This window comes from Chroicocephalus ridibundus, chromosome 3 (assembly GCF_963924245.1).
Source record: "Chroicocephalus ridibundus chromosome 3, bChrRid1.1, whole genome shotgun sequence".
Taxonomy (NCBI): domain Eukaryota; kingdom Metazoa; phylum Chordata; class Aves; order Charadriiformes; family Laridae; genus Chroicocephalus; species Chroicocephalus ridibundus.
In genome coordinates this window covers 129,172,380-129,193,348 of record NC_086286.1, presented here as the reverse complement: position 1 = coordinate 129,193,348, position 20,969 = coordinate 129,172,380, and the positions used below count along the sequence as shown (strand labels likewise).

Here is a 20,969-nt window from a genome sequence, read left to right as displayed (position 1 = left end):
ACTACATGATCAAGATTAATTCTTTAAAGATTCAATTCTTAAAAGGTTTCCTTCTCTAGACCTCCCTGCGGTGCCGGGGAAGCTCGCAGAAGACTCGTGCCCTGGGAGGAAAGACCAGACGTTGGCATCTCTGCCCGCTCCAGGCCACGGCAGAAGGAGGTGGAACAGCACCGCGACCTTCACTCCCTTTTTCTGCTCTCTCCCACTGTGACATCTTAAAATCGATTGATACGCAAAAGTTTGCAAAAATAATTTAAATGTTTTTGATAAAAAAACCCATAAAATAAGTGTATTTCAGGCATTGCCTATAGATTTTTTTGCTTCTGGGGAGTCACCACCACCCCCGGCACCGAGCTGTTGGGATGCGGCGGCTGCACAAGTCCTCAGCCCAGCCCTGAATAGTTTTATACAACACACCTGGTTCGTTGCAAGATAGAGTTGAGATGCTGTCAGGTGTTAAAAACCTAGACAAAACCCCAGGTTTTCACTTTGGGCAATATCAACAGGTCCTGACGAAGACCATCCCCTTATGAACCAGTCATTCAGGTAACAGGCATGAATGAGCCCTTGATTAATTACATCAGCTTCTCCCCGAGCCAGGAGTTTGGGGAAGACAGCTCTGGTGATTGCAAACCGTGCGGAGAGGAGTTTGCTTTGTCACGGCTTTTGCCTGTATCTCCGAAGGAAAGAGCAGATGGATAGCGAGCAAACGTGGATGCCAAAGCAACACTGTAAAATGAAAAAAAATCCAGTAGGACGGTTAATGTACTACTATAATCATGTGCTCATTACTCCTAGCAGCAGAAAGGAGATCATTTCGTCTCTTTGTGCTTTCCTAATTAAGAAAGGAAAGGGGAAAATGATGAAGCAGATAGAGCAGATTTTCCCAGTAACTGGTAGGACTCATTGCGCTGCTGTTCCACTTTACGCAGCCTGGAAAAAGAAAGCCAATCTGTAAAAGGGGGGGGAAGGAGAGGCAGCTGCCAAAGGAATCAGTTGAGAGCTCTCGGCTGTACCATCAAACTTGCTGTAGAGATGAAGAGGAGGCGACTGGACCACCCACAGCAACAGATGGAGTGTTGTGCCTCTGGTATTTGGCATCTTGCCTCCCTGGAAATGCCTGCTTCTGCTGTCGTTTCTGGAAGTGTTTAGAGAGATGAGGAGCTTGTTCCTACCGATGGGATCGGAAAAAGACATATCCTTCTCCCAGATGAGTTGTAGATACTCGGCGTTTTCAGTCGGACGGCCTCCATCTCCTGACCTGTTCACCAGCTGAAGTTCTGGAGAACTTTCCCTCTGTTGAGGACGCTGGGGCTCAGAGCTGGCAGCCCTTGCTCTAGCACTCCAGGAATTAAATACCAATTAAAAGTATTCACTGATACTTCCTGCTCCTCTGCTACCGCTTTGTAGCCTCTTTCCTCACCTTCTTCTGGCAGCAGCTCATTTAGTTGAGGAAGATCGTTCTAGAAGGATGTATCCAATGAGCAGCTGATAAATGCAAATTGCTATTTAAAATCTGCCGTGTTTTGAGGTACATCGTTAGTTCTGGGAAGTTTATTTTCATGTTTTCTTTGTTTTGAAAAGGAGATCTCCATCTGAAAAAGGTATTTGACACTAATATTCACGATCTTCCCTACCCATGATGAGAAAACACCACCTCCAGTTTTGTGACTCCATATGACACAATTTGTCATCTTTTAAAGAAATAAACAACCTGGCCTCTGCAACAAGGCGAGGGCTCTGGTTTACTCCAAAGGGCCAACACACATGAGAGGCGGCAGCACCCTGGCACGACAGGCCCTGAGATGTCCAACACCCACTGGGATTTCCCATGGATATCCAAGAGGTCCATATGAAGAGTTGCTGCCCGGCTGTTGTCTCTGCCCGCGAACAGGTGAAGTCCTTGCCAGTGCATCAGGGAGAGGTGGACTTTCTGTCCTTCTTTCTTTTATTGTCAATAAGACGAATATAAAATACGAGTGGATGTCCATCTCCGGAAACGTGGATCATGTCCAGAAACAACCTCCCTGTCTGAGAGATACCAGCTGCACCAGGCCCTGCTGCCAGCTCTACACCCCAGGATGCTGCTGGAGTACTACAGATGAAGAGTTACGGACCAAAACGAGCGAAAGAGAAGAAAAGAGGGCATGAAACCCGAGAGACACCGCTCCTGAGAAAGAGAGTATGGGCAGCTGTTCCTACTGGGAGCGGCTCCCTTCACCATGAGCAGAGCTGAAGCAGGCAGGACTGGAGAATAACTAACTGATTTCCCCCTGCTCTGCAGTGAGATGGTCCCTGAAGGTAAAAAAGATATGTGCCAAGTTTCTTGACATCAGACTGACAGTCATGTCTTTGCTTGCCGCCTTCCAGCATCGCCAGCCGGCCAAGCCTCTCCGGTATCCGAGGAAGAGGCAGTGGTCTCCACTGAGCCCAACAAGTTTCCATTTCATCTGTTTGTCTTTATATTTTGGAGCCCTTCTTGAGCCGACAATGGCTTTGACGTGGAAAAGTTTGACTTTTTTGAAACGCGTGACTGTAAAACTTTTTTTTTTTTTTTTTTAAAAAAGCAACAGCAGCTAAGTATAAACTCACACTACCTACAGAAGTGGGGGAACAAAAATATGTATGTCAACTGCTGCCCTGATTTTCTACAAAATGCCATAAGCTGTATTATTCACAAATGGACAGCTTACCCGTTTGATCCAACCACGCTGATTTCACCAAAGAACCGGAGGACGAGGTGGACAGAGGACTACAGCTGAAGCTACCTGATAACCCCGCACTTCTCATGTCTACTGACGGAGCAGTTGGCAGCGATGAGTTTAGCCCAGAAAGGGGCATTTTTTCAATGCAGAGGGGAGTAATGTGTAGAAAAGGTGCTAAAGAAGAAGCTCTGACCCTTGGAGGAAGAAAAAGTTCATTGTTCTATCTGTCCTTCTCCTTCTTTGTTATGGTCTCTTCTCTCTCTTCTCTTCTCTTCTCTTCTCTTCTCTTCTCTTCTCTTCTCTTCTCTTCTCTTCTCTTCTCTTCTCTTCTCTTCTCTTCTCTTCTCTTCTCTTCTCTTCTCTTCTCTTCTCTTCTCTTCTCTTCTCTTCTCTCCTCTCCTCTCCTCTCCTCTCCTCTCCTCTCCTCTCCTCTCCTCTCCTCTCCTCTCCTCTCCTCTCCTCTCCTCTCCTCTCCTCTCCTCTCCTCTCCTCTCCTCTCCTCTCCTCTCCTCTCCATTTCCCATGTTCAGCGGTTTTTTTCTCCGTCTCCCCACAGGGCTGCTGCCCGTCTGTGTCTCCAGCAGGGCGAGCGAGCCGTTCCACAGATGTTCACGCCAGCCAACCGCTCCGTCACGAACAGCCTTGAGCTGTGTTGCACAATTTCAGCTTCCTTTCCCTCATAACCAGCAGAGAGGTGAGTAGCTGTTAGCTAAATACTCTGGATAAAAGGGCTGCTTGTTTTCCTGCTTTTGGTCATTAAAGTGTTTTTTTTCCTCTTGCACAGTTCAACCACCAGAATTGTAAATACAACGAGTTTTTAATGTCTAACTGTAAAATTACTTGCAGGCGTAACTTTCTGGGATGGAAGATCCCTTCCCCGGAGGGAAGATCATCATCACAGAAATAATTTCATTGAGTTGTAAAGATTAAAAACTTGCCCCCAGACTATTTGGTTTAGAGCACTGGAAAGGGGTTCATAATTATTGTCTCAATATCGGCGAGGTATGCTTCTGTTGCACAGAGTCACCGAGTCACAGAACATTTTGGGTGGGAAGGGACCTTTAAAGGCCATCGAGGCCAACCCCCCGCCATCTTCAACCAGCCCAGGTTGCTCCAAGCCCCGGCCAACCTGGCCTTGAACCCCTCCAGGGATGGGGCAGCCACAGCTTCTCTGGGCAGCCTGGGCCAGGGGCTCACCCCCCTCAGCGTGAACAATTTCACCCTTAGATCTAGTCTGGATCTCCCCTCTTTTACACGACGATGGCAGGACTGCCACCAGACGCGGCTCCGCTCTGTGAGATATTCACCTTGCGTGAAAGCTTCCTGCATGTCTCCTGCCAGCGAGTCCTGCGGGACGTGCGTCGGGGTGGAGCCGGCGGAGGTGGATCTGACGGGCATGGGCATGGGGCGGCCGGCCCCGTGGGTGGGCGAGGAGTGTGCCGAGCCTGCTGCCTGCGCCTGCACGGGAGACACGAGACACACAGTTTCCAAATTTTTAACTTTTTTTTTTTTTTTTTTTGGGTCAAAGTCTAAAAATAATTCTGGAAAAAAAAAAAAGAGCAAGCGTGAGGAAAGACGCTTCACCAAAACACTCTCAATTTGAGTAATACGTGACGCATGGTGTTGTGGGAGGACCCCGCGGTGGCGGCACGCCGGGCGCAGAGCATCACGCCTCGGGCTGTGGTACCCGCAGCCACGCTGCCTCCGGCGCAGGATCCGGCTCGTACCATACGCTTACCGCGTCACCGGTCAAACGCCGCCTTGGAAAAGCCCCAGGAAGGCTGGGAGTGACCTTCCCAGCCCTCTGCTCCAGAAGGACCCTCAACCGCTCGGTGTCTGCTCGTCCTCCCCGCCGGCCGCGCTGAGGAGAACCCCAGGGCTCCGCGCTGCCACCGAGGCCCCGCTGAAGCTCCATCCCCTTTTTAAATTTAGTTTTATATATTCCGTATATTTTTATATTTTTTATATATTTTTATTTATTACTAAAATAGTGATTTTTAGAAGTTTTTTTTATTATTTTACATCTCCTTCCAGCCCAACCCGCCCCGTCTCTGCCCCGCAGCTCCAAGAGCCTCGCCGGCAGCTCGGCACCGTGGGCGCCCTGGGCCTTCCTCGAGAAGGCTTCTGCCCGACAGCGTTCCACGGACGGCGAGGGATGGTCCCAAGGGTCTCTCAGCTGCTGCCTGTGTACTCAAAGTCTGCTGAATTTCACAGCGCATCACAAACAAACACAGAATAATTTTTTCCCTGCCGTTTGAAGGCTCAGAGGAAACTTTCCTAATATTCACTCAGGCAAAACTCGCTGGCTTCAAAGAAGATGCTGCCCCAGCAAAGCTCCGGAGCATAACCTGGGGGAAAGGAGAAGGACTGACGAAGGTATGAGGAGGAGAGAAATATAGGAGATTACCAACAGGGACTTATCGGCTCCGTGTTTCCATAAAAACCATCTCACTTAAGGACTGGATGCCTGGTGCCAGCGGGAGAGGGAGCGAGGCGGTGTCCATGGAGTGACGCACATCGCCGGGTAGTGACGGACACTCGCAGGGAGCTCCGGTCCCCGTCCCCTTCCTCCGGCCACTCGCAGCCCGGCTGCGCAGCCCGGCCGGGCCCCTCGTCCTCTGGGACCGCTGGCTCCCAACATCCACCCTCCAAAGAGATCCCCCGTCCCCGCAGCATCGGCTTTGAACGGCGCAGCGCCGCTTTATTTGCAACAACCTGGTTATTCTCTGCAGCCACTCCTGGCTTTCGCCAACCTCTGAACCCTCTTGCTCAACTGCCAAGTTGTTAGCCATCGGCTTTGCTCACAAGGCTTTACGATCTGTGACTGTACTTATATTTAAGCACGGTCCCCATGCTGCTGTTGATTAAAGGAAAGCTGCTCATAAGTAATTACACACCAAGGGCATTAAAACCGTACAACCCCTCTGAGCAAGTACCTGGCTTGTTTGTGCCGTTCGATTTATCGCCTTTTGTTTAAGCCTGTTCATCGTTTGCTCCCTTTGACGTGCATCAGTTACCGGGGCAACCCGGCCAGCGCAGCGGTGATGCTGCGCCGTGACACCGCCGATGACACAGCCAGCATCCCGTGCAGGCAGTGACACCACCAGCATCCCGCACAGCCAGTGACACCACCAGCATCCCGTGCAGGCAGTGACACCACCAGCATCCCGCACAGCCGGTGACACCACCAGCATCCCGTGCAGGCAGTGACACCACCAGCATCCCGCACAGCCGGTGACACCACCAGCATCCCGTGCAGGCGGTGACACCACCAGCATCCCGTGCAGGCAGTGACACCACCAGCATCCCGCACAGCCGGTGACACCACCAGCATCCCGTGCAGGCGGTGACACCACCAGCATCCCGCACAGCCGGTGACACCACCAGCATCCCGTGCAGGCGGTGACACCACCAGCATCCCGCGGCCCTGCAGCCAGTCCTCGCGCTGCCGCAGCATCCCTGGCATCGAGCGCTGCCCTGCTGCAAGATCCTGCATCCCATGGGACCCGCCCCCCCACCAGGAACAGGGACACTGCCTGGGATGCCACGGGGACGTCCCCAGCTCCTGCTAATCCCTGCCGGCCCCAAGCTGATATTCTTATTAACGTGAAAACCCAGTCATGTGTGAAATTGTCATTCTGAAACTGTATTAATAATAGGGGGATTTAAAGAAGTGAGTAAAACGTTCTCGTGACAGGGGTGGCTGCAGGGGACGGGGCTGCAGGGGGGAAATGACATCTTTCGAGGGCAAAATCATTCGAAGAGGCACATGCAACACCAGCAACTTCCCCTCTGCGCACCGAAACCTCAAAGAAAACCTTAAAAAAATGACCCGAAACTGCACAGAAGCCGGCAGGAGTGCCTGAATTTGCATACAGTTGTGGCAGAAGACGCTTGCCCATCGCTCGGCACTGCCAGCCCGGCACGTGGGCCCTGGCACCGTGAAATTGGCTGCGCTTGGGGGAACCGGCTTGTTCCCTCGCCTCGCCCCAGACCAGGCATCAGCCTCAGGGGCTGCTCCGAGGAGAAAAACCAGCCCTTGTGTGAGCTAAGAGTGAAAACGGGGAGCAAACCCTGCGCTGACACCCACGCTGGAGGCAGAGCTCCCCTTTCCCCGGGGGGAGCCGGGGAAGGTGGGGAATATTTTCTGTTTTGGAGCTCGGTCCCCAGGTTGCGTCGTGTTGTGGGACCCGGGCACGTGTTCCTGTTATCCACCGGAGAGCTACCTCCCTGGGAGCCTGCACGCGAAAAGCCGCCTGGGGGTTTTGTTGTTTGGAAGAACAAGAGTTGGGTTGCTGGAGCGGGACCTCACCGCCCACCTCCTCTCCCCAAAAACACATTTGCCCAAACCGCGAGGGGACAGATTTTACCCCGCGCGGCAAACTCCACCCATCCCACCACCTCCACATCTGGCCCAGGGCGGGTTTTGCAGATGTTCTCGCTCCTCGGAGCACGGGGAGACCCTGAGCCCCCAAAATGCAGCACCGGGATGGGGGGAAGCACCCCGACACCCTCCCGCACCCACAGACCCAGCCCTGCGGGAAGGGAAACCTTTTTTTTCACCACCATTTATCTTTGAGACACGCCATCTGCATTTATATTCTTAGAGTAAGTGCCCAAGTGCTTGAATTTATTATTTTTTTCTAATTTTTTTCGAATGGCTGGGCAGGCAGATGGGCCGCACCGATTTGCATCCTGCCACCACGGGCGCAGAAGGGCTGGGGATGTCCCTCTCCCGTGCGACACGTGGCTCCTGGAAACCATCGCGATTGCGAGAACCGCTGGTGAGCGCACACGCGGACGACGTATCGCGACAGGGAGCAGCTGCCGGGCTGCCCCCCCCACGCTCGCGCTGCCACGCTTGGCCAGCCCCAGTGCCGCACCCCGCCGCGCTCGGCGCCGGGAGGAGGATCTGAAAGTTTTCGGTTCAGCGAAGGCTTGAAAATCACCTTCTCGAGAAACCCTGAATGCTGGGAACGCCAATGCTCAGCACCGCAGGGCTGCCGTGCCCGGGCTGCTGGGGCTGCCACGGCCACACTGGGACCCCCAGGCTCCTGGAGCCGCACTGGGATGCCAGTGGGACCCCCTGCTCTCCAGGAGCCACACTGGGACCCCACGGGCTCTTGGAGCTGCACTGGGACCCCACTGGGACCCCCCAGGCTCCAGGAATCCCACTGGGACCCCATGGGCTCCAGGAGCGCTACTGGGATGCCACTAGGACCCCCCCGGGCTCCAGGAACCACACTGGGACCATGCTGGGAGCCCCTGGGCTCCAGGAGCTGCACTGGGACCCCCTGAGCTCCAGGAACCCCCCTGGGACCCCATGGGCTCCAGGAGACCTACTGGGATGCCACTGGGACCCCACAGCTTCCTGGAGCTGTACTGGGACCCCCCGGGCTCCAGGAACCACACTGGGACCCCACTGGGACCACATGGGCTCCAGGAGCCCTACTGGGATGCCACTGGGACCCCACAGGATCCAGGAGCTGCACTGGGACTCCCCGGGCTCCAGGAGCCCTACTGGGACCCCACAGGCTCTAGGAACTTCACTGAGACCCCACCAGCTCCATGAGGCGCACTGGGAGCCCACTGGGAGCCCACAGGCTCCAGGAGCCACCCTGGCACCTCACTGGGACCCCCCAGGCTCCAGAACCACACTGGGACCCAACTGGGACCTCACCAGCTCCAGGAGTCACGCTGGGACCCCATGGGCTCTTGGAGATGCACTGGGATCCCATGAGCACCAGAAGCTCCACTGGTGGAGCCAGCAACTGGGCACCCCCCAGCCGCTGGTGCACTCCCCACCAGTGGGGTGAGGGAGAGGAGCGGAAAAGCAAAAAAGCAAGAAAAACTCACGGGTCCACCTGGGATGGAGTTCCTGGGCGAGGAGAGACGCACCGCTCACTCCTGGTCTGGAAGAGGAATGAATAAGCAGCTCCCGGCCGACCCCAACACCAAACCTTCTGTGCAGCATCTGCCACAGGACGGCAGCGCTGCCAGGGAGGGACGAGGCCCCCCAGGATTACGTCTCTAGGAGGAAAGAAAGAACCCGATCTCCTTATGGACGATTTCTTGGGAGATCTCTCTGTGGTCACTGTCCCCATCAGGTGGCCGTATCTCTCAGGAGTGCAGAGGACACCTGAGCAGGTCTAGAAGGCACCAGGAGACCTGCCTGAGCCTCTCTGGGCTGCCTGGCCTGGATGAAGAGCTGAATCCCTCTGGGGAGGATGACTCCGTTCTGCTCGGGGCAGAACCTGACACGGGCTGAGCCCTGACGGAGCTTTCCCGATGGAAACCAGGCACCAAAGGTGTGGAGAACGGTAGCAACCACCGCTCCAGAACCCAAACCCCAGAAAGGGCACTGACACCATAGGTGTGATGGACAGAAGCTTTGGGAAGGAAAGGAAGAAAGACTGAGTCAAGACCAACGTCTCAATGATGCATTCGCCAAACTCCATGGCAGTAAATGTCGATTCAACCACAGCAGCAACCTCAGGGTGTGCGGGGGGTGGTCACCGCTGCACCCCGTTTGGGCAAGACTTTGTGAACACGCTCTGCAGGTGAAACACTGTTGTCTCCAGCGGGTAGATGTACCACCAGCGGAGTGTACTCATAAACAGACACCCGCAGGGGACGAGGGTGCTTCCCAGGCTCAGGGCTGCACCGGGTTCTCGAGCACCTGGGAAGGGAAGTGAATAAACTAAACTAATATAAACCAAAATATCTATTTAACATAGAATTCCGGAATGGTTAGAGCTGGAAGAGCCTTTAAAGGCCACCCAGTGCCACCCCCTGCCCTGGGCAGGGACACCTCCCACCAGCCCAGGTTGCTCCAAGCCCCGGCCAACCTGGCCTTGAACCCCTCCAGGGATGGGGCAGCCACAGCTTCTCTGGGCACCCTGGGCCAGGGGCTCACCACCCTCACACCAAAGAATTTCTTCCCAATATTTCATCCCAATCTCCCTCTTCCAGTGTAAAACCCTTCCCCCTCGTCCCATGGCTCCCCTCCCTGCTCCAGAGTCCCTCCCCAGCTTTCCTGGAGCCCCTTGAGGGACTGGCAGGGGCTGGAAGGTCTCCGCGGAGCCTTCTCTTCTCCAGGCTGAGATCTCATATTGACCTCTCTCTTCTTCTACTGTGTATAGCTCACGTAGTATTAACACGTTTGTGTGTTTTCCCTCTGCACCGAATGATGAGCCCTATGGAAAAATGATGCATGTGGAAAAATGGTGTGTGGCCTCTCACTGTGATGCACGCACACGCAGAAAGAGAAATCAGAAGGTATGAGCTGGCGTTTCCAAACCGTTAACAGTGTTTGCACCAGCCCTCGGCCCACGGCTCCCAGCCTGTGGGACCCCAAAGGCACCTGCAGCTCCAAGGAACCCCGGGGCGGACCCGAAGGAGGACGCTTGAGGACACGCATCGAAGCCAAGACACCGATGGTGACAATGAGCCTGACCAACAGCTGGGCTCATGCAGCCCAGCACGAAACCAGCCCTGTCCTCGAAAGCACTTTATGGACTGAGAAAGCAAGGCAGAACCTGCGGCGGGGGCAGAGGGAGCAGCGCGGCGCCCGGTGCCCGGCCACAGCAGCCACCAGCCCACCCACGGTTTCCATGGCATGGTGACGGGGCTTGGCCCCGGGGCAGAGGAAGCTGTGGGAGGACACGGCGGGTGTAACCATCCCTCTGCAGATGTGGGACAGCCCAGAGGCAGCACGGGTCCGTGGGCACGCTCAGGGATGGCTCCGAAGGCTAAAACAGACGGCATTGCCACGGGTGGTCAATAAATCACTCTCGCAACCTTCCTTCAAGGGACTGGAGCATCTCTGTGCTGAGGAAGGGCCGAGAGCCCTGGGGCTGTTCAGCTGGAGCAGAGCAGGCTGAGAGGGATCTCATCAATGCTCAGCAATAGCTAAAGGGGGGGTGTCAGGAGGATGGGGCCAGGCTCTTCTCAGTGGTGCCCGGGGACAGGACAAGGGGCAACGGGCACAAACTTGACCATGGGAAGTTCCATCTCAACACGAGGAGGAACTTCTTTGCTGTGAGGGTGGCAGAGCCCTGGCACAGGCTGCCCAGAGAGGTGGGGGAGTCTCCGTCTCTGGAGATGTTCCAACCCCGCCTGGACGCGTTCCTGTGCCACCTGCTCTGGGTGACCCTGCTCTGGCCGGGGGTTGGACGGGATGATCTCCAGAGGGCCCTGCCAACCCCGACCATTCTGGGATTCTGTGATTCTCCAACGGCTGAGGGCAAAGGGAGTGATGGAAGGAATGACGCAAGGTCCAATGAACGCTGGAGCTGAGGCAGGTTCTGAGGCTGCTGAAGGGAGCCGGCGCTGGGGCTGTTGTTTCTGTCTCTCCTTCCCCAGCTCAGGCCAGTGCTTCTGCAGCTCTGCCTGCTAAAGAGACTGGTGTCCCCAGGGCCACCACCGCAGAGCTGACGGCACAGGAAACTCCAGGATGTCATTTGTAAACAGCGCAGAGGCAGATTTGAAAAGGTTTGTAAACTCCTCCCTAACTCTGTTGGAGTTGCAGCCTTAGAAAATCCTGGGAATTATTGGCTCGTTGCACATTCTTCCTGGAAACTGCACCAGGGAGGACACAGAAGATGGATTTCGATTTAGAAAATCAGCAAAGGAAACCTCTGACCCAGCTCCTGAAATGTTTGGGAGCTGACTTCGATTTATTGGCCCCAGCTTATCAAGTCTCGTAAACAAGAGTTCTGAGGTCTAACCTAAAAAACCCTTAATATTTCCTGAAGAGAAGAGGCAGAGCTCTGGTCTGGGCATTAGAACCAGTTCAACAGGGGTCCAGGGAGCAGCAACCACAATAGCTTTTAGCAGGTACAGAAAATGCTGCTGCACCATCACCTCCCTCGCCCCAGCTGCTTTATTGGAGGTCCCCCACCTCTCTGGTGACCTGCTGCCAAATTTCCTACAACCGCCACGACAGAGGAGAGTTTTAAAGGAGAACGGGATGAAAGAAGCATTGAAAAATTTGTGTCAGAAGAAGCCTCAGAGGGTGCCCAGTGCAATCTCCTCTACTGAGCAAGGTCAACCTCAAAGTGCTGCTCAGGGTCTTCTTCAGGGTCTTCTTCAGGGTCTTCTTTAACTGACCTCTGAAAGCCCCCCCAAAGGGAGGTCCCAGCACCCTCTGGGCAGCCTGCTCCAGAGTTTAACCACTCTCCTGTGAATTTCTTTCCCAAATCCAGTTGGAATTCCCCAGCCAACGTGCGACCATCGCCTCTTGCTTTCTCCATGCAGCTCTGGGAAGGCCCTGGCTCTGCTCTCTCCTCGGTCACCCATGAGGAGACAGAAGATTACAGCCGGATTTCCCTTGCAGCTCGCATGTCACCCTGACCAGAGGGTTTTGTAGGATGTGGACATTAGGAAAAGCTTCTTCATGGGGGGTTCAACAGAGAGGTAAAGGATCTCCATCCTTAGAGGTTTTCAAAGCATACCTACACAACGCCAGAACTAAGTTGACCTAGTGCCAGCAGCAGTCTTGCTTCAAGCGGAAAGTTGAGCTAAAGACGCCCAGAAGGCCCTACATCTCTACGATCTACAGATGTTTACTGAGAAACTAAGAAATACTGCTTTGCAGGAAATATACATTGATTTTAATGCATTTTATTGTGTAGCGTATTCCTATGAATAGATTAAAATAAAAAGGATCTCGTATGCACAGAAAAACAAAGAGCTAACGGTTTTTAGATAAGTGATCTAGACAAGTAAACATCTCATCATGCCCTAAGTAACTAACTCCAGAAAATATGGCAGAAACAGAATAAAAATATGAGAGAATACGGCCACATGGTCTACAGCTCTCCTTTTTTGCTCAGCATCCTTGCTGTAGGAGACAAAGCAAGCCAGAGGACGTCAGACGGCATCCAAGAGAAAGCAGGGGTCTTCGTTAGAAAGTGAAACGGCAACGGGTTTTTCATCTGCATATCATGCACACTCCATGTCTAATTCACATCTGCCGTGCTTTCCTTTCTCTTCACTCAAGAATGCTGAAATGGCTCTCGAGCCCGGCCTCCTCGTGCCAAGTACCACGGGGCTCATGCTGAAGACCTTTTGTGATGCTCACCGTAAGGAACTGGAGCTCTTCTCCATGCTGCAGGGGCTTCCTCGGAAACAAACGCCTCTCTCTCCTCGCCCAGGTGTTCTCCCCACGTCGAGGGCTGGGGGAGGACCCCAGACCGAGCCCCCGGAGTCAACGCTGCCCGTGGCTTTCTCTTCTCGTTCAGCCCCTCAGGCCCTTTATGTCCCCACGTTTTCCAACAACGTTGACACCACCCAGCTCGAATGGGCAGAGTAACCTCCGCCGACGTTACCACATGTACCGTGACCACAAAATATTATGTAGCAGGGAAGGAAAAAACACGCTTCCTGCATATTTCACCAAAAAAACGTCAAGTAGGAAATCAAGTTATTCTTTCCATGGAGGTATAGGTCATCCATCAAGCCTACATCATCTGTGTTTACAATTTTACGCATATACACAACCCAAAAGCCGCAGTGCCCTTGCATTCCTCTGCTCATTTTGGGGCTGAGCCAACTCAATAAATAGCATGGAGGAGCCTGAAAACAACGAGTTGAAACGCTCCTTGTGCTGAGGCTAATTTTGTTTAAAAACATCTTGAAATATTGGGGAAATTTATGAGTCCTGGAGAGCGCAAACATTTTACTACACAGAGTATAACGGAGTACCGCAGGCAGGTTGGGCAGACAGCGATGCTCGGCCAGCGACCATTCAAACAAACCAACGAACCCACAAGTTTATAACGACGGGGAGTAAATGACAGAAACAGCGGATGTCGGACAAGTTGGTTTTGCTGAAAACAGGCCTTGCCAAGGAACACCCAATTTCCTTCCTTGAGATGATGACAGGTTTTATTGACGAGGATAATTTATGGAGAAATAATATTCTTTGTAAGACATTTGATTTACTAATGTGTGACTTCGATGAACAGAGGGAGCGGTGGGCAGCAGCAGCAAAGGGCACTCTGCACAGATTACGCAAAAGATGACGGTGGAGAAAATGCACCATCAAAGGGCACGTCCCATTGAAGGTGCGCTGGGTCTGGTCCTCAGAGCAACATGTCCTGCCTCGCTCTCCTGCTACAGCCACATGCTGTGCTCCTCCTCCTCCACCCTGGCCACTTGCTTGCATCCATTTCCCCATTTTTTTTTGCAGTTTTCATGCACACTTCAATGTCCGGCCTGTCCCCACAGCTGGAGCAAGAGCGAGCCCTTTGTGTGCACGGACTCCTGTCCAGGGAGGTTGTGGCTGCCCCATCCCTGGAGGGGTTCAAGGCCAGGTTGGCTGGGGCTTGGAGCAACCTGGGCTGGTGGGAGGTGTCCCTGCCCAGGGCAGGGGGTGGAACGAGATGATCTTTAAGGTCCCTTCCAACCCAAACCATTCCATGATTCGATGATTCTATGACATCCCCATTGTGGTCATGGAGCTCCTCTTCCATGACAGTCCATCATAGAGCCAACATGCTGGAGAGCAACAGAAAACCTGGCAACTATTGCCACTGAAGTAACAAAAATAACTTGTGTTTAGTGTCATGTCAGGCACTTTTTCTGCAGTCAAGAGTTATGGAAAATGCCGTTTACAAAGGTCAGGTGCAGGGAAAGGCCGTTACTTGCTGCCACGGGGTTGAGGAGAATCATAGGAAAACGTAGCTGCAAGAAAACACCTCGTCCGCCCCTGAGCACCACAGCTGGGTCCGCTCTTCATAATCCCCTCCTGACAGATGTTTATCCAACATGCTCTTAAAAACCTCTTCATCCAGATTTTCCCGGAGGCTCAATGAAGCTCCTAAATGAAATTTTTCAGCAAGTGGAGCCCGCGGCATGGCCCAGCCCTGCGGGGCAAGGACTGCAGCTCCTCCCCACTCCGGGCAGCGATCTTTTGTGGGTCTGACGCCTTCTAAACCCGCTCTCTGTCCTCTCTTCTCCAGGTGAACCGCTCCGGTCCTTCAGCCCGCTCGGGTGAGCCAGCGGTTCAGCCAAGACGAGCTTCCTCACCCACCTCCTCGGGACCTGCCGCGCCTGTTTGGAGAGCTGGAGCCCAGAGGTGGACCTCCCGTTTCAGGTGGGACCACAGCGAGGGGCGGTGGAGTAGGGGGGCTGGTTTGTGGGTCCAGTGAACCCCAAAGTCATCTCTAGGCTTTTTTTTTTTTCCTCTTTTTAATACCACAAGAGCATTGACTCGTGTTTGCTTTGTGATCCACCACGGCCCCGGGTGCTCCCTGCAGCATGGCTGTCCTTCCAGCCTTCGCATTTCGTATTTGCTCAGCTCATTTTCCACAACACATGCTGCACACATTCCTTCCGACAGACTGGGAATCCAATATTTTTTTTTCCCTACAAATATCCCTGAAATTTTTTAGGATAATTTTGAATTCTCATCCCCTTCTCAAAAGCCCCAGCGATCTCCTCCTGCCTGATGCCAAGAGCAAATCTAAGTCCCTCGCAGGAAGGCTGAATAGTAATTAATTCAGGACAGAAATAATGAACTATAGAGGAATTTCAATTTACACATCTTGCTATTTTAACAGAAAACCCTTGACAACTGATCCGGGAGAAAAATTTCCCAACCAAATTTATAACTGCTTTGCATGAGGCTCATCTAGCCTACGCTGCTCCGGCGCTCCGGGAGGAGAACGGGAGTTTGCTCTGGAGCTGGTCTGCAAAGGCGCCCGCAAAGGGGATGTTCACGTCTCTGCCTTTTTCCTCATACACATCTATTGGAGTTGCTGGAACCTGTGATAAAAATTGGAATGCTGTTAAGCCGGTTTGGTGTAAGACCGTTGGGTCTTGTCCTTGCGGCAGAGGAGTGGGGTAGGTGGGGACGCCACGATGCAGCTCGCAAGCACCGAAAGTCCTATTTTCCGGGGACGCCAGGGGAGCCGTCCCCTGGTCCCTGCTCCGCATTGGGTACCACCGCTGCCGTCAGCCGGGCTGCAATCCCCCTGCAAGGCATTTCCCCAGAGTTTGGGTCTGTATCGCCAGTTGCCGTTTCCCATTTTACTAGTAATTTTAAAATTATTTATGTTAACCAGAAACGGAGGAGAAAAAAAATCCTTGCGGTGCTGCAAGTGAACCTATTGCTGTTGCTGCCGGAATAATTCCAGCTCGATCGAAGCGTGTGCTAAAAATAATTCAACCCCCTCGCCGCAAATACTCTTTGAGGAAAATATTTAAAACAGAAAATAAGGTCACTAAATCAGACACACACACACACACACACACACACACACACACACACACCTCCCCCCCCGGCCGCCGTCGGTCCTGTTGACCTTATTCTTGTAGGAAAATTGAATTTTACTGTCCTCCGTGGCACACCAGGCAGGGCTATCGGCTCCAGCAGGCCTCACGCTGCCTGCCGCCCTTCTCCAAGAACAATCACGCCAAGGAACACATAAAAGGCTTATTAGTCGGGGAGGCTAATAACCTTTCTGAAGCGTTAATAAAATCCCCCGACTAAAACCTAACGCAGGGCTGTTTTCATGGCAACGGAGCGAGAGAGGCGCGATGCCTGCACTCCCTGGTCTCCCCGGTCCTCCCAGCATTGCTCCGAAAAGAGCTCTGCACGGACAGAGTATCTTGCTGGCACCTATCTAGATAAAATAAACATATATATTTATAATACATTCATAGATATGTATTTAGTATATTTTTCAGCATATTCATCAACAACCTGGCTGAGGGGACAGAGTGCACCCTCTGCAAGTTTGCCAATGACACAAAGCCGGGAGGGGCGGGTGACACAGCAGAAGGCCGTGCCACCATCCAGAGAGACCTGGACAAGCTGGAGATCTGGGCGGAGAGGGACCCGATGAAGTTCGACGAGGGCACGTGTAGGGTGCTGCACCTGGGGAGGAATAACCCCCTGCACCAGGACAGGTTGGGGATGACCTGCTGGAGAGCAGCTCGGTGGAAAGAGACCTGGGAGTCCTGGGGGACAACGGGATGGCCATGAGTCAGCAATGTGCCCTTGTGGCCAAGAAGGCCAATGGCATCCTGGGGGGCATCAAGAAGAGTGTGGCCAGCAGGTGGAGGGAGGTCATCCTCCCCCTCTGCTCTGCCCTGGGGAGGCCACAGCTGGAGCACTGGGGCCAGTTCTGGGCTCCCCGGGTCCAGAAGGACAGGGAACTGCTGGGGAGGGGACAGCAAAGGGCTACCGAGATGATCAAGAGATGGAGCATCTCTGTGCTGAGGAAGGGCCGAGAGCCCTGGGGCTGTTCAGCTGGAGCAGAGCAGGCTGAGAGGGATCTCATCAATGCTCAGCAATAGCTAAAGGGCGGGGGGCAAGAGGATGGGGCCAGGCTCTTCTCAGTGGTGCCTGGGGACAGGACAAGGGGTAACGGGCACAAACTTGACCATGGAAGTTCCATCTCAACATGAGGAGGAACTTCTTTGCTGTGAGGGTGGCAGAGCCCTGGCACAGGCTGCCCAGAGAGGTGGGGGAGTCTCCGTCTCTGGAGACATCCCAACCCCGCCTGGACGCGTTCCTGTGCCACCTGCTCTGGGTGACCCTGCTCTGGCCGGGGGTTGGACGGGATGATCTCCAGAGGTCCCCTCCAGCCCCTGGCAGTCTGGGATTTATACCACGAGTGCTGGTGTGGGCGAATGGATCACAAATACCCCATCACAGCCTCCAGACCTGGGCTGCTCCGTGCTGGGCTTTTTGGTGACGCCGTCCCAGTGAGGCTACTGCCCAACCCGGCGGTGAAGCGCCGGGGCTGGGCAGAGGCAACGGCATTATTCAACAGCATGTTGCCCGTTGCACCGAAAGGTTTGCATTTAATTGTTCAAAATCACATAATTAGATTAGATACACGAAACCACCCAGCAATACTGCGGGGGCTGTGAGACAGGCAATCTGCCGGGGAGGCTGAGCGTGCTGGGGGGGCAGGACTGCGCCCGGAGCAGCCTTTGGTCTTGAATCATGCAGTGAATTAAAGCTCGTTTGTTTGGGAAGATGGTAGCCACAGGTCCAGCCCTCGCTGCAGGTGCGAGCCATGCACCGGGCTCGGGGCTGGGGACAGGCTGCAGAAACCCTCTCTTGGCGGTGACAGAGCCTGCGGGGCTGCAACGCGCCTGCCATCGTTAGTGCCAAATTAAAACCGCTTCATCAGAGTCCCTGTGTCCCGTCCCAAGGGCTCCGTGGCGATCGTCTCCGTCCCGATCGCGGCTCTCCCTGCGGCTCGGCGCATCCTCCTGCCAAACCGGGAGATGCCGAGTCCCAGCGTTGTTTCCGCCGCTCTTCTGGCAAACGTCTCGTGTGAGTCAGCTCTTTTTACAGTTTGCTTTTTCAGCTTTAATCCTAACGTGCAGATGAGCCGTGACTTCGGGACAGCGACGTTACCCAGCTCCGCTACGGGGGGTGTTTTCAAAGCCTTCGCCCATGGGAGCGGGGAGCTGCCTCCCTGCAGAGCCGCACACACTCCCCGCGGAATTAAACACCCGGTCTTATAAAGGAGGAGAGCGATGAGGACAATTCTCCCCGGATTACAATAGAGAAAAGGGGGAGAAAGAAGGGAAAGCTCCGCTTGACTTTTCCATTGGTTAGATTTAAGAGAATCCATCTTTTCCAGCGGTTACCACCGAGCAACCCAATCCTTCTTTTATTGGTACAACAAAGCAGAAGATGTGATCAGTACTGGAGAGAGCTGGGGGGGGTCAGCCTGGAGAAGAGAAGGCTCCGCGGAGACCTTCCAGCCCCTGCCAGTCCCTCAAGGGGCTCCAGGAAAGCTGGGGAGGGACTCTGGAGCAGGGAGGGGAGCCGTGGGACGAGGGGGAAGGGTTTTACACTGGAAGAGGGGAGATTGGGATGAGATATTGGGAAGAAATTCTTTGGTGTGAGGGGGGTGAGCCCCTGGCCCAGGTTGCCCAGAGAAGCTGTGGCTGCCCCATCCCTGGAGGGGTTCAAGGCCAGGTTGGCCGGGGCTTGGAGCAACCTGGGCTGGTGGGAGGTGTCCCTGCCCAGGGCAGGGGGTGCCACTGGGTGGCCTTTAAGGTCCCTTCCCACCCAAACCATTCCGTGATTCCATGAACTATTGGCAGCTCCTGCCCTTTTCATGGCAATTACCGTCCTGAGGATGCCCTCCCCATGCTTTGCTATCGTTTCATGTTATCATTTGGCTTTTTCTTAAAAAAAAAAAGCAAGCCTGCTGCTGCTGAGGAGCCCCACGCCGCCCTGAGACCCCCCCAGAACAGGTCTGCCCCGTCCCCTGCTCCGCCGAGAGGGCTGTTTGAACTCCCCCATTCCCGAACCGCTGTTTGTTTTCATTCCTCTCTATCCCCCCAGCTGCGGGACACAGAGCAGGGATCAGGAAACAATAAAATCTCGGTTACCACACAGAATGCCTCCTTTTTCCGAGCTCCTTTCAAAGCCTGACATTTTTGCTTTCATCCGCCATTTCCACAGTTCTGGGGCATGTGCTGCCGCCCCCCCCTTCCAGCGGGGCCTCATGTGGGACCCGTAACTGTGCTCAATATGGACCAGATTCCTCCCCCCGACCCAGCATCGCCCCCCGCCCTCGCTCCAGCGCTTCCCAGGGCGCCGGCATTTCCCACTCCCATCCCGTTCCCCCGCCGACTTGTATTACAAAGGCTAAAAGCAAGTGTTATCTTTCAAAATTACCCCGGTTTTGCTTTCAGGCTTCTCAGTTGGCGCTTTTTCCCCCATTAGCTCATCGGCGTGGCTAACGGCGTGAAAGCTGTCCCCGGTGAGCAGCGCTGCTGCCGGGGCTCGGCACCGCCTCGGGACAAAACCTCCCGATTCTGGGAGCATCCAGACCAACCACTGCAGACGCTCTCTGCGGGGTGGGTCCGGGATTTCCCTGCTCCACACCATTCCCAGGGGATTAAAGAAACAGCTAGAAAAGCTCCCCCAGGATGAGAAGGCAGATCTGCCCTACCAGAGGTCCGACGGCCTCTGGTACTGGGCTTTTGGGTCACAGCAACCCCAGGGACGCTACAGTTTTGGGGGAGAGCAGCTGGAGAGCTGCCTGGTGGAAAAGGACCTGGGGGTGTTGGTCAACAAACAGCTGAATATGAGCCACAGAGTGCCCAGGTGGCCAAGGAGGCCACCACCATCCTGGCCTGTGTCAGCACCAGTGTGGCCAGCAGGAGTGGGGCAGTGACCGTCCCCCTGGACTGGGCACTGGGGAGGCCCCACCTCGAGGGCTGTGTCCAGGTTTGGGCCCCTCACGCCAAGAAAGACCTTGAGGGGCTGGAGCGTGTCCAGAGAAGGGCAACGGAGCTGGTGAGGGGTCTGGAGCACAAGTCTGGTGAGGAGCGGCTGAGGGAGCTGGGGGGGTTCAGCCTGGAGAAGAGGGGGCTGAGGGGAGACCTTCTGGCTCTCTACAGCTCCCTGAAAGGAGGGGGTAGCCAGGGGGGGTCGGGCTCTTCTCCCAAGGAACAGGCGATGGGACAAGAGGAAACGGCCTCAAGTTGCGCCAGGGGAGGTTTAGGATGGATATTGGGAACAATTTCCTCCTGGAAAGGGTTGTGAAGCATTGGAAGAGGCTGCCCAGGGCAGTGGTGGAGTCGCCATCCCTGGAGGGATTGAAAAGCCGGGCAGACGCGGTGCTGAGGGCCATGGGGTAGTGGTGGCCTTGGCAGGGTTGGGTTGATGGCTGGACTCGATGATCTGAAAGGTCCCTTCCAGCCCGGGCATGATGCTAAGGCGATCTGTAGCTCTGACGTTCAGCACGGTTATACCACGGCAGCAGTGTAAGGAGAATATATCCATCACTGCCATTCAGACTCGGGAGAGAAGCCATCTCCCCGGGAAACCATCAGAATCCTGCCTGGGGAACTTGTGCTCGCTGCTGAGAGCACACCTCTTGCAGCTCCAGCTCCACACCGAGCACTCCGTGAAGGCACAGCCTGACCAAAGCGTCTCTCGTCTTTTGGGGCTACCCATGAGCAAGTGGCCAGGGACCAGCCCAGCCGCTGCAGGACACTGTGTCACCACCGACCCGTGGAAGGGACCAAATCCAGAGGCTGCAATAATCACCGTGTCATAGCACAACGCTCATCTGACATCTTGCTTCCCAACACCAAATTCCTTCTCTCTCCACACCAGCAGAACTGCTCCTACGGAGACAGAAGTACGGCTTTGGGCAGGATACAGGTACTACGATGATGGAAGCCGCTCAATTAAAGAGCTCATGGGATAAGAACCAGAACTAATGGGTCTGTCAACAGATCCAGCTTTTAAAATCACTGGTGAAATTCCTC

The 20,969-nt window shown here is 54.4% G+C and overlaps 1 protein-coding gene across 11 annotated transcripts in view; it reads right to left on the bottom strand.

The window, feature by feature from the left end:
* Window positions 1-20,969, bottom strand: part of DTNB (dystrobrevin beta) — a 230,396-nt gene that overhangs the window by 16,420 nt on the left and 193,007 nt on the right. For all 11 annotated transcript variants that reach the window (XM_063330834.1, XM_063330842.1, XM_063330833.1 and 8 more), the window contains one exon: window positions 4,013-4,163. In XM_063330834.1, coding sequence (XP_063186904.1) covers window positions 4,013-4,163 — 151 coding nt within the window. The remainder of the gene's footprint in view (window positions 1-4,012; window positions 4,164-20,969) is intronic.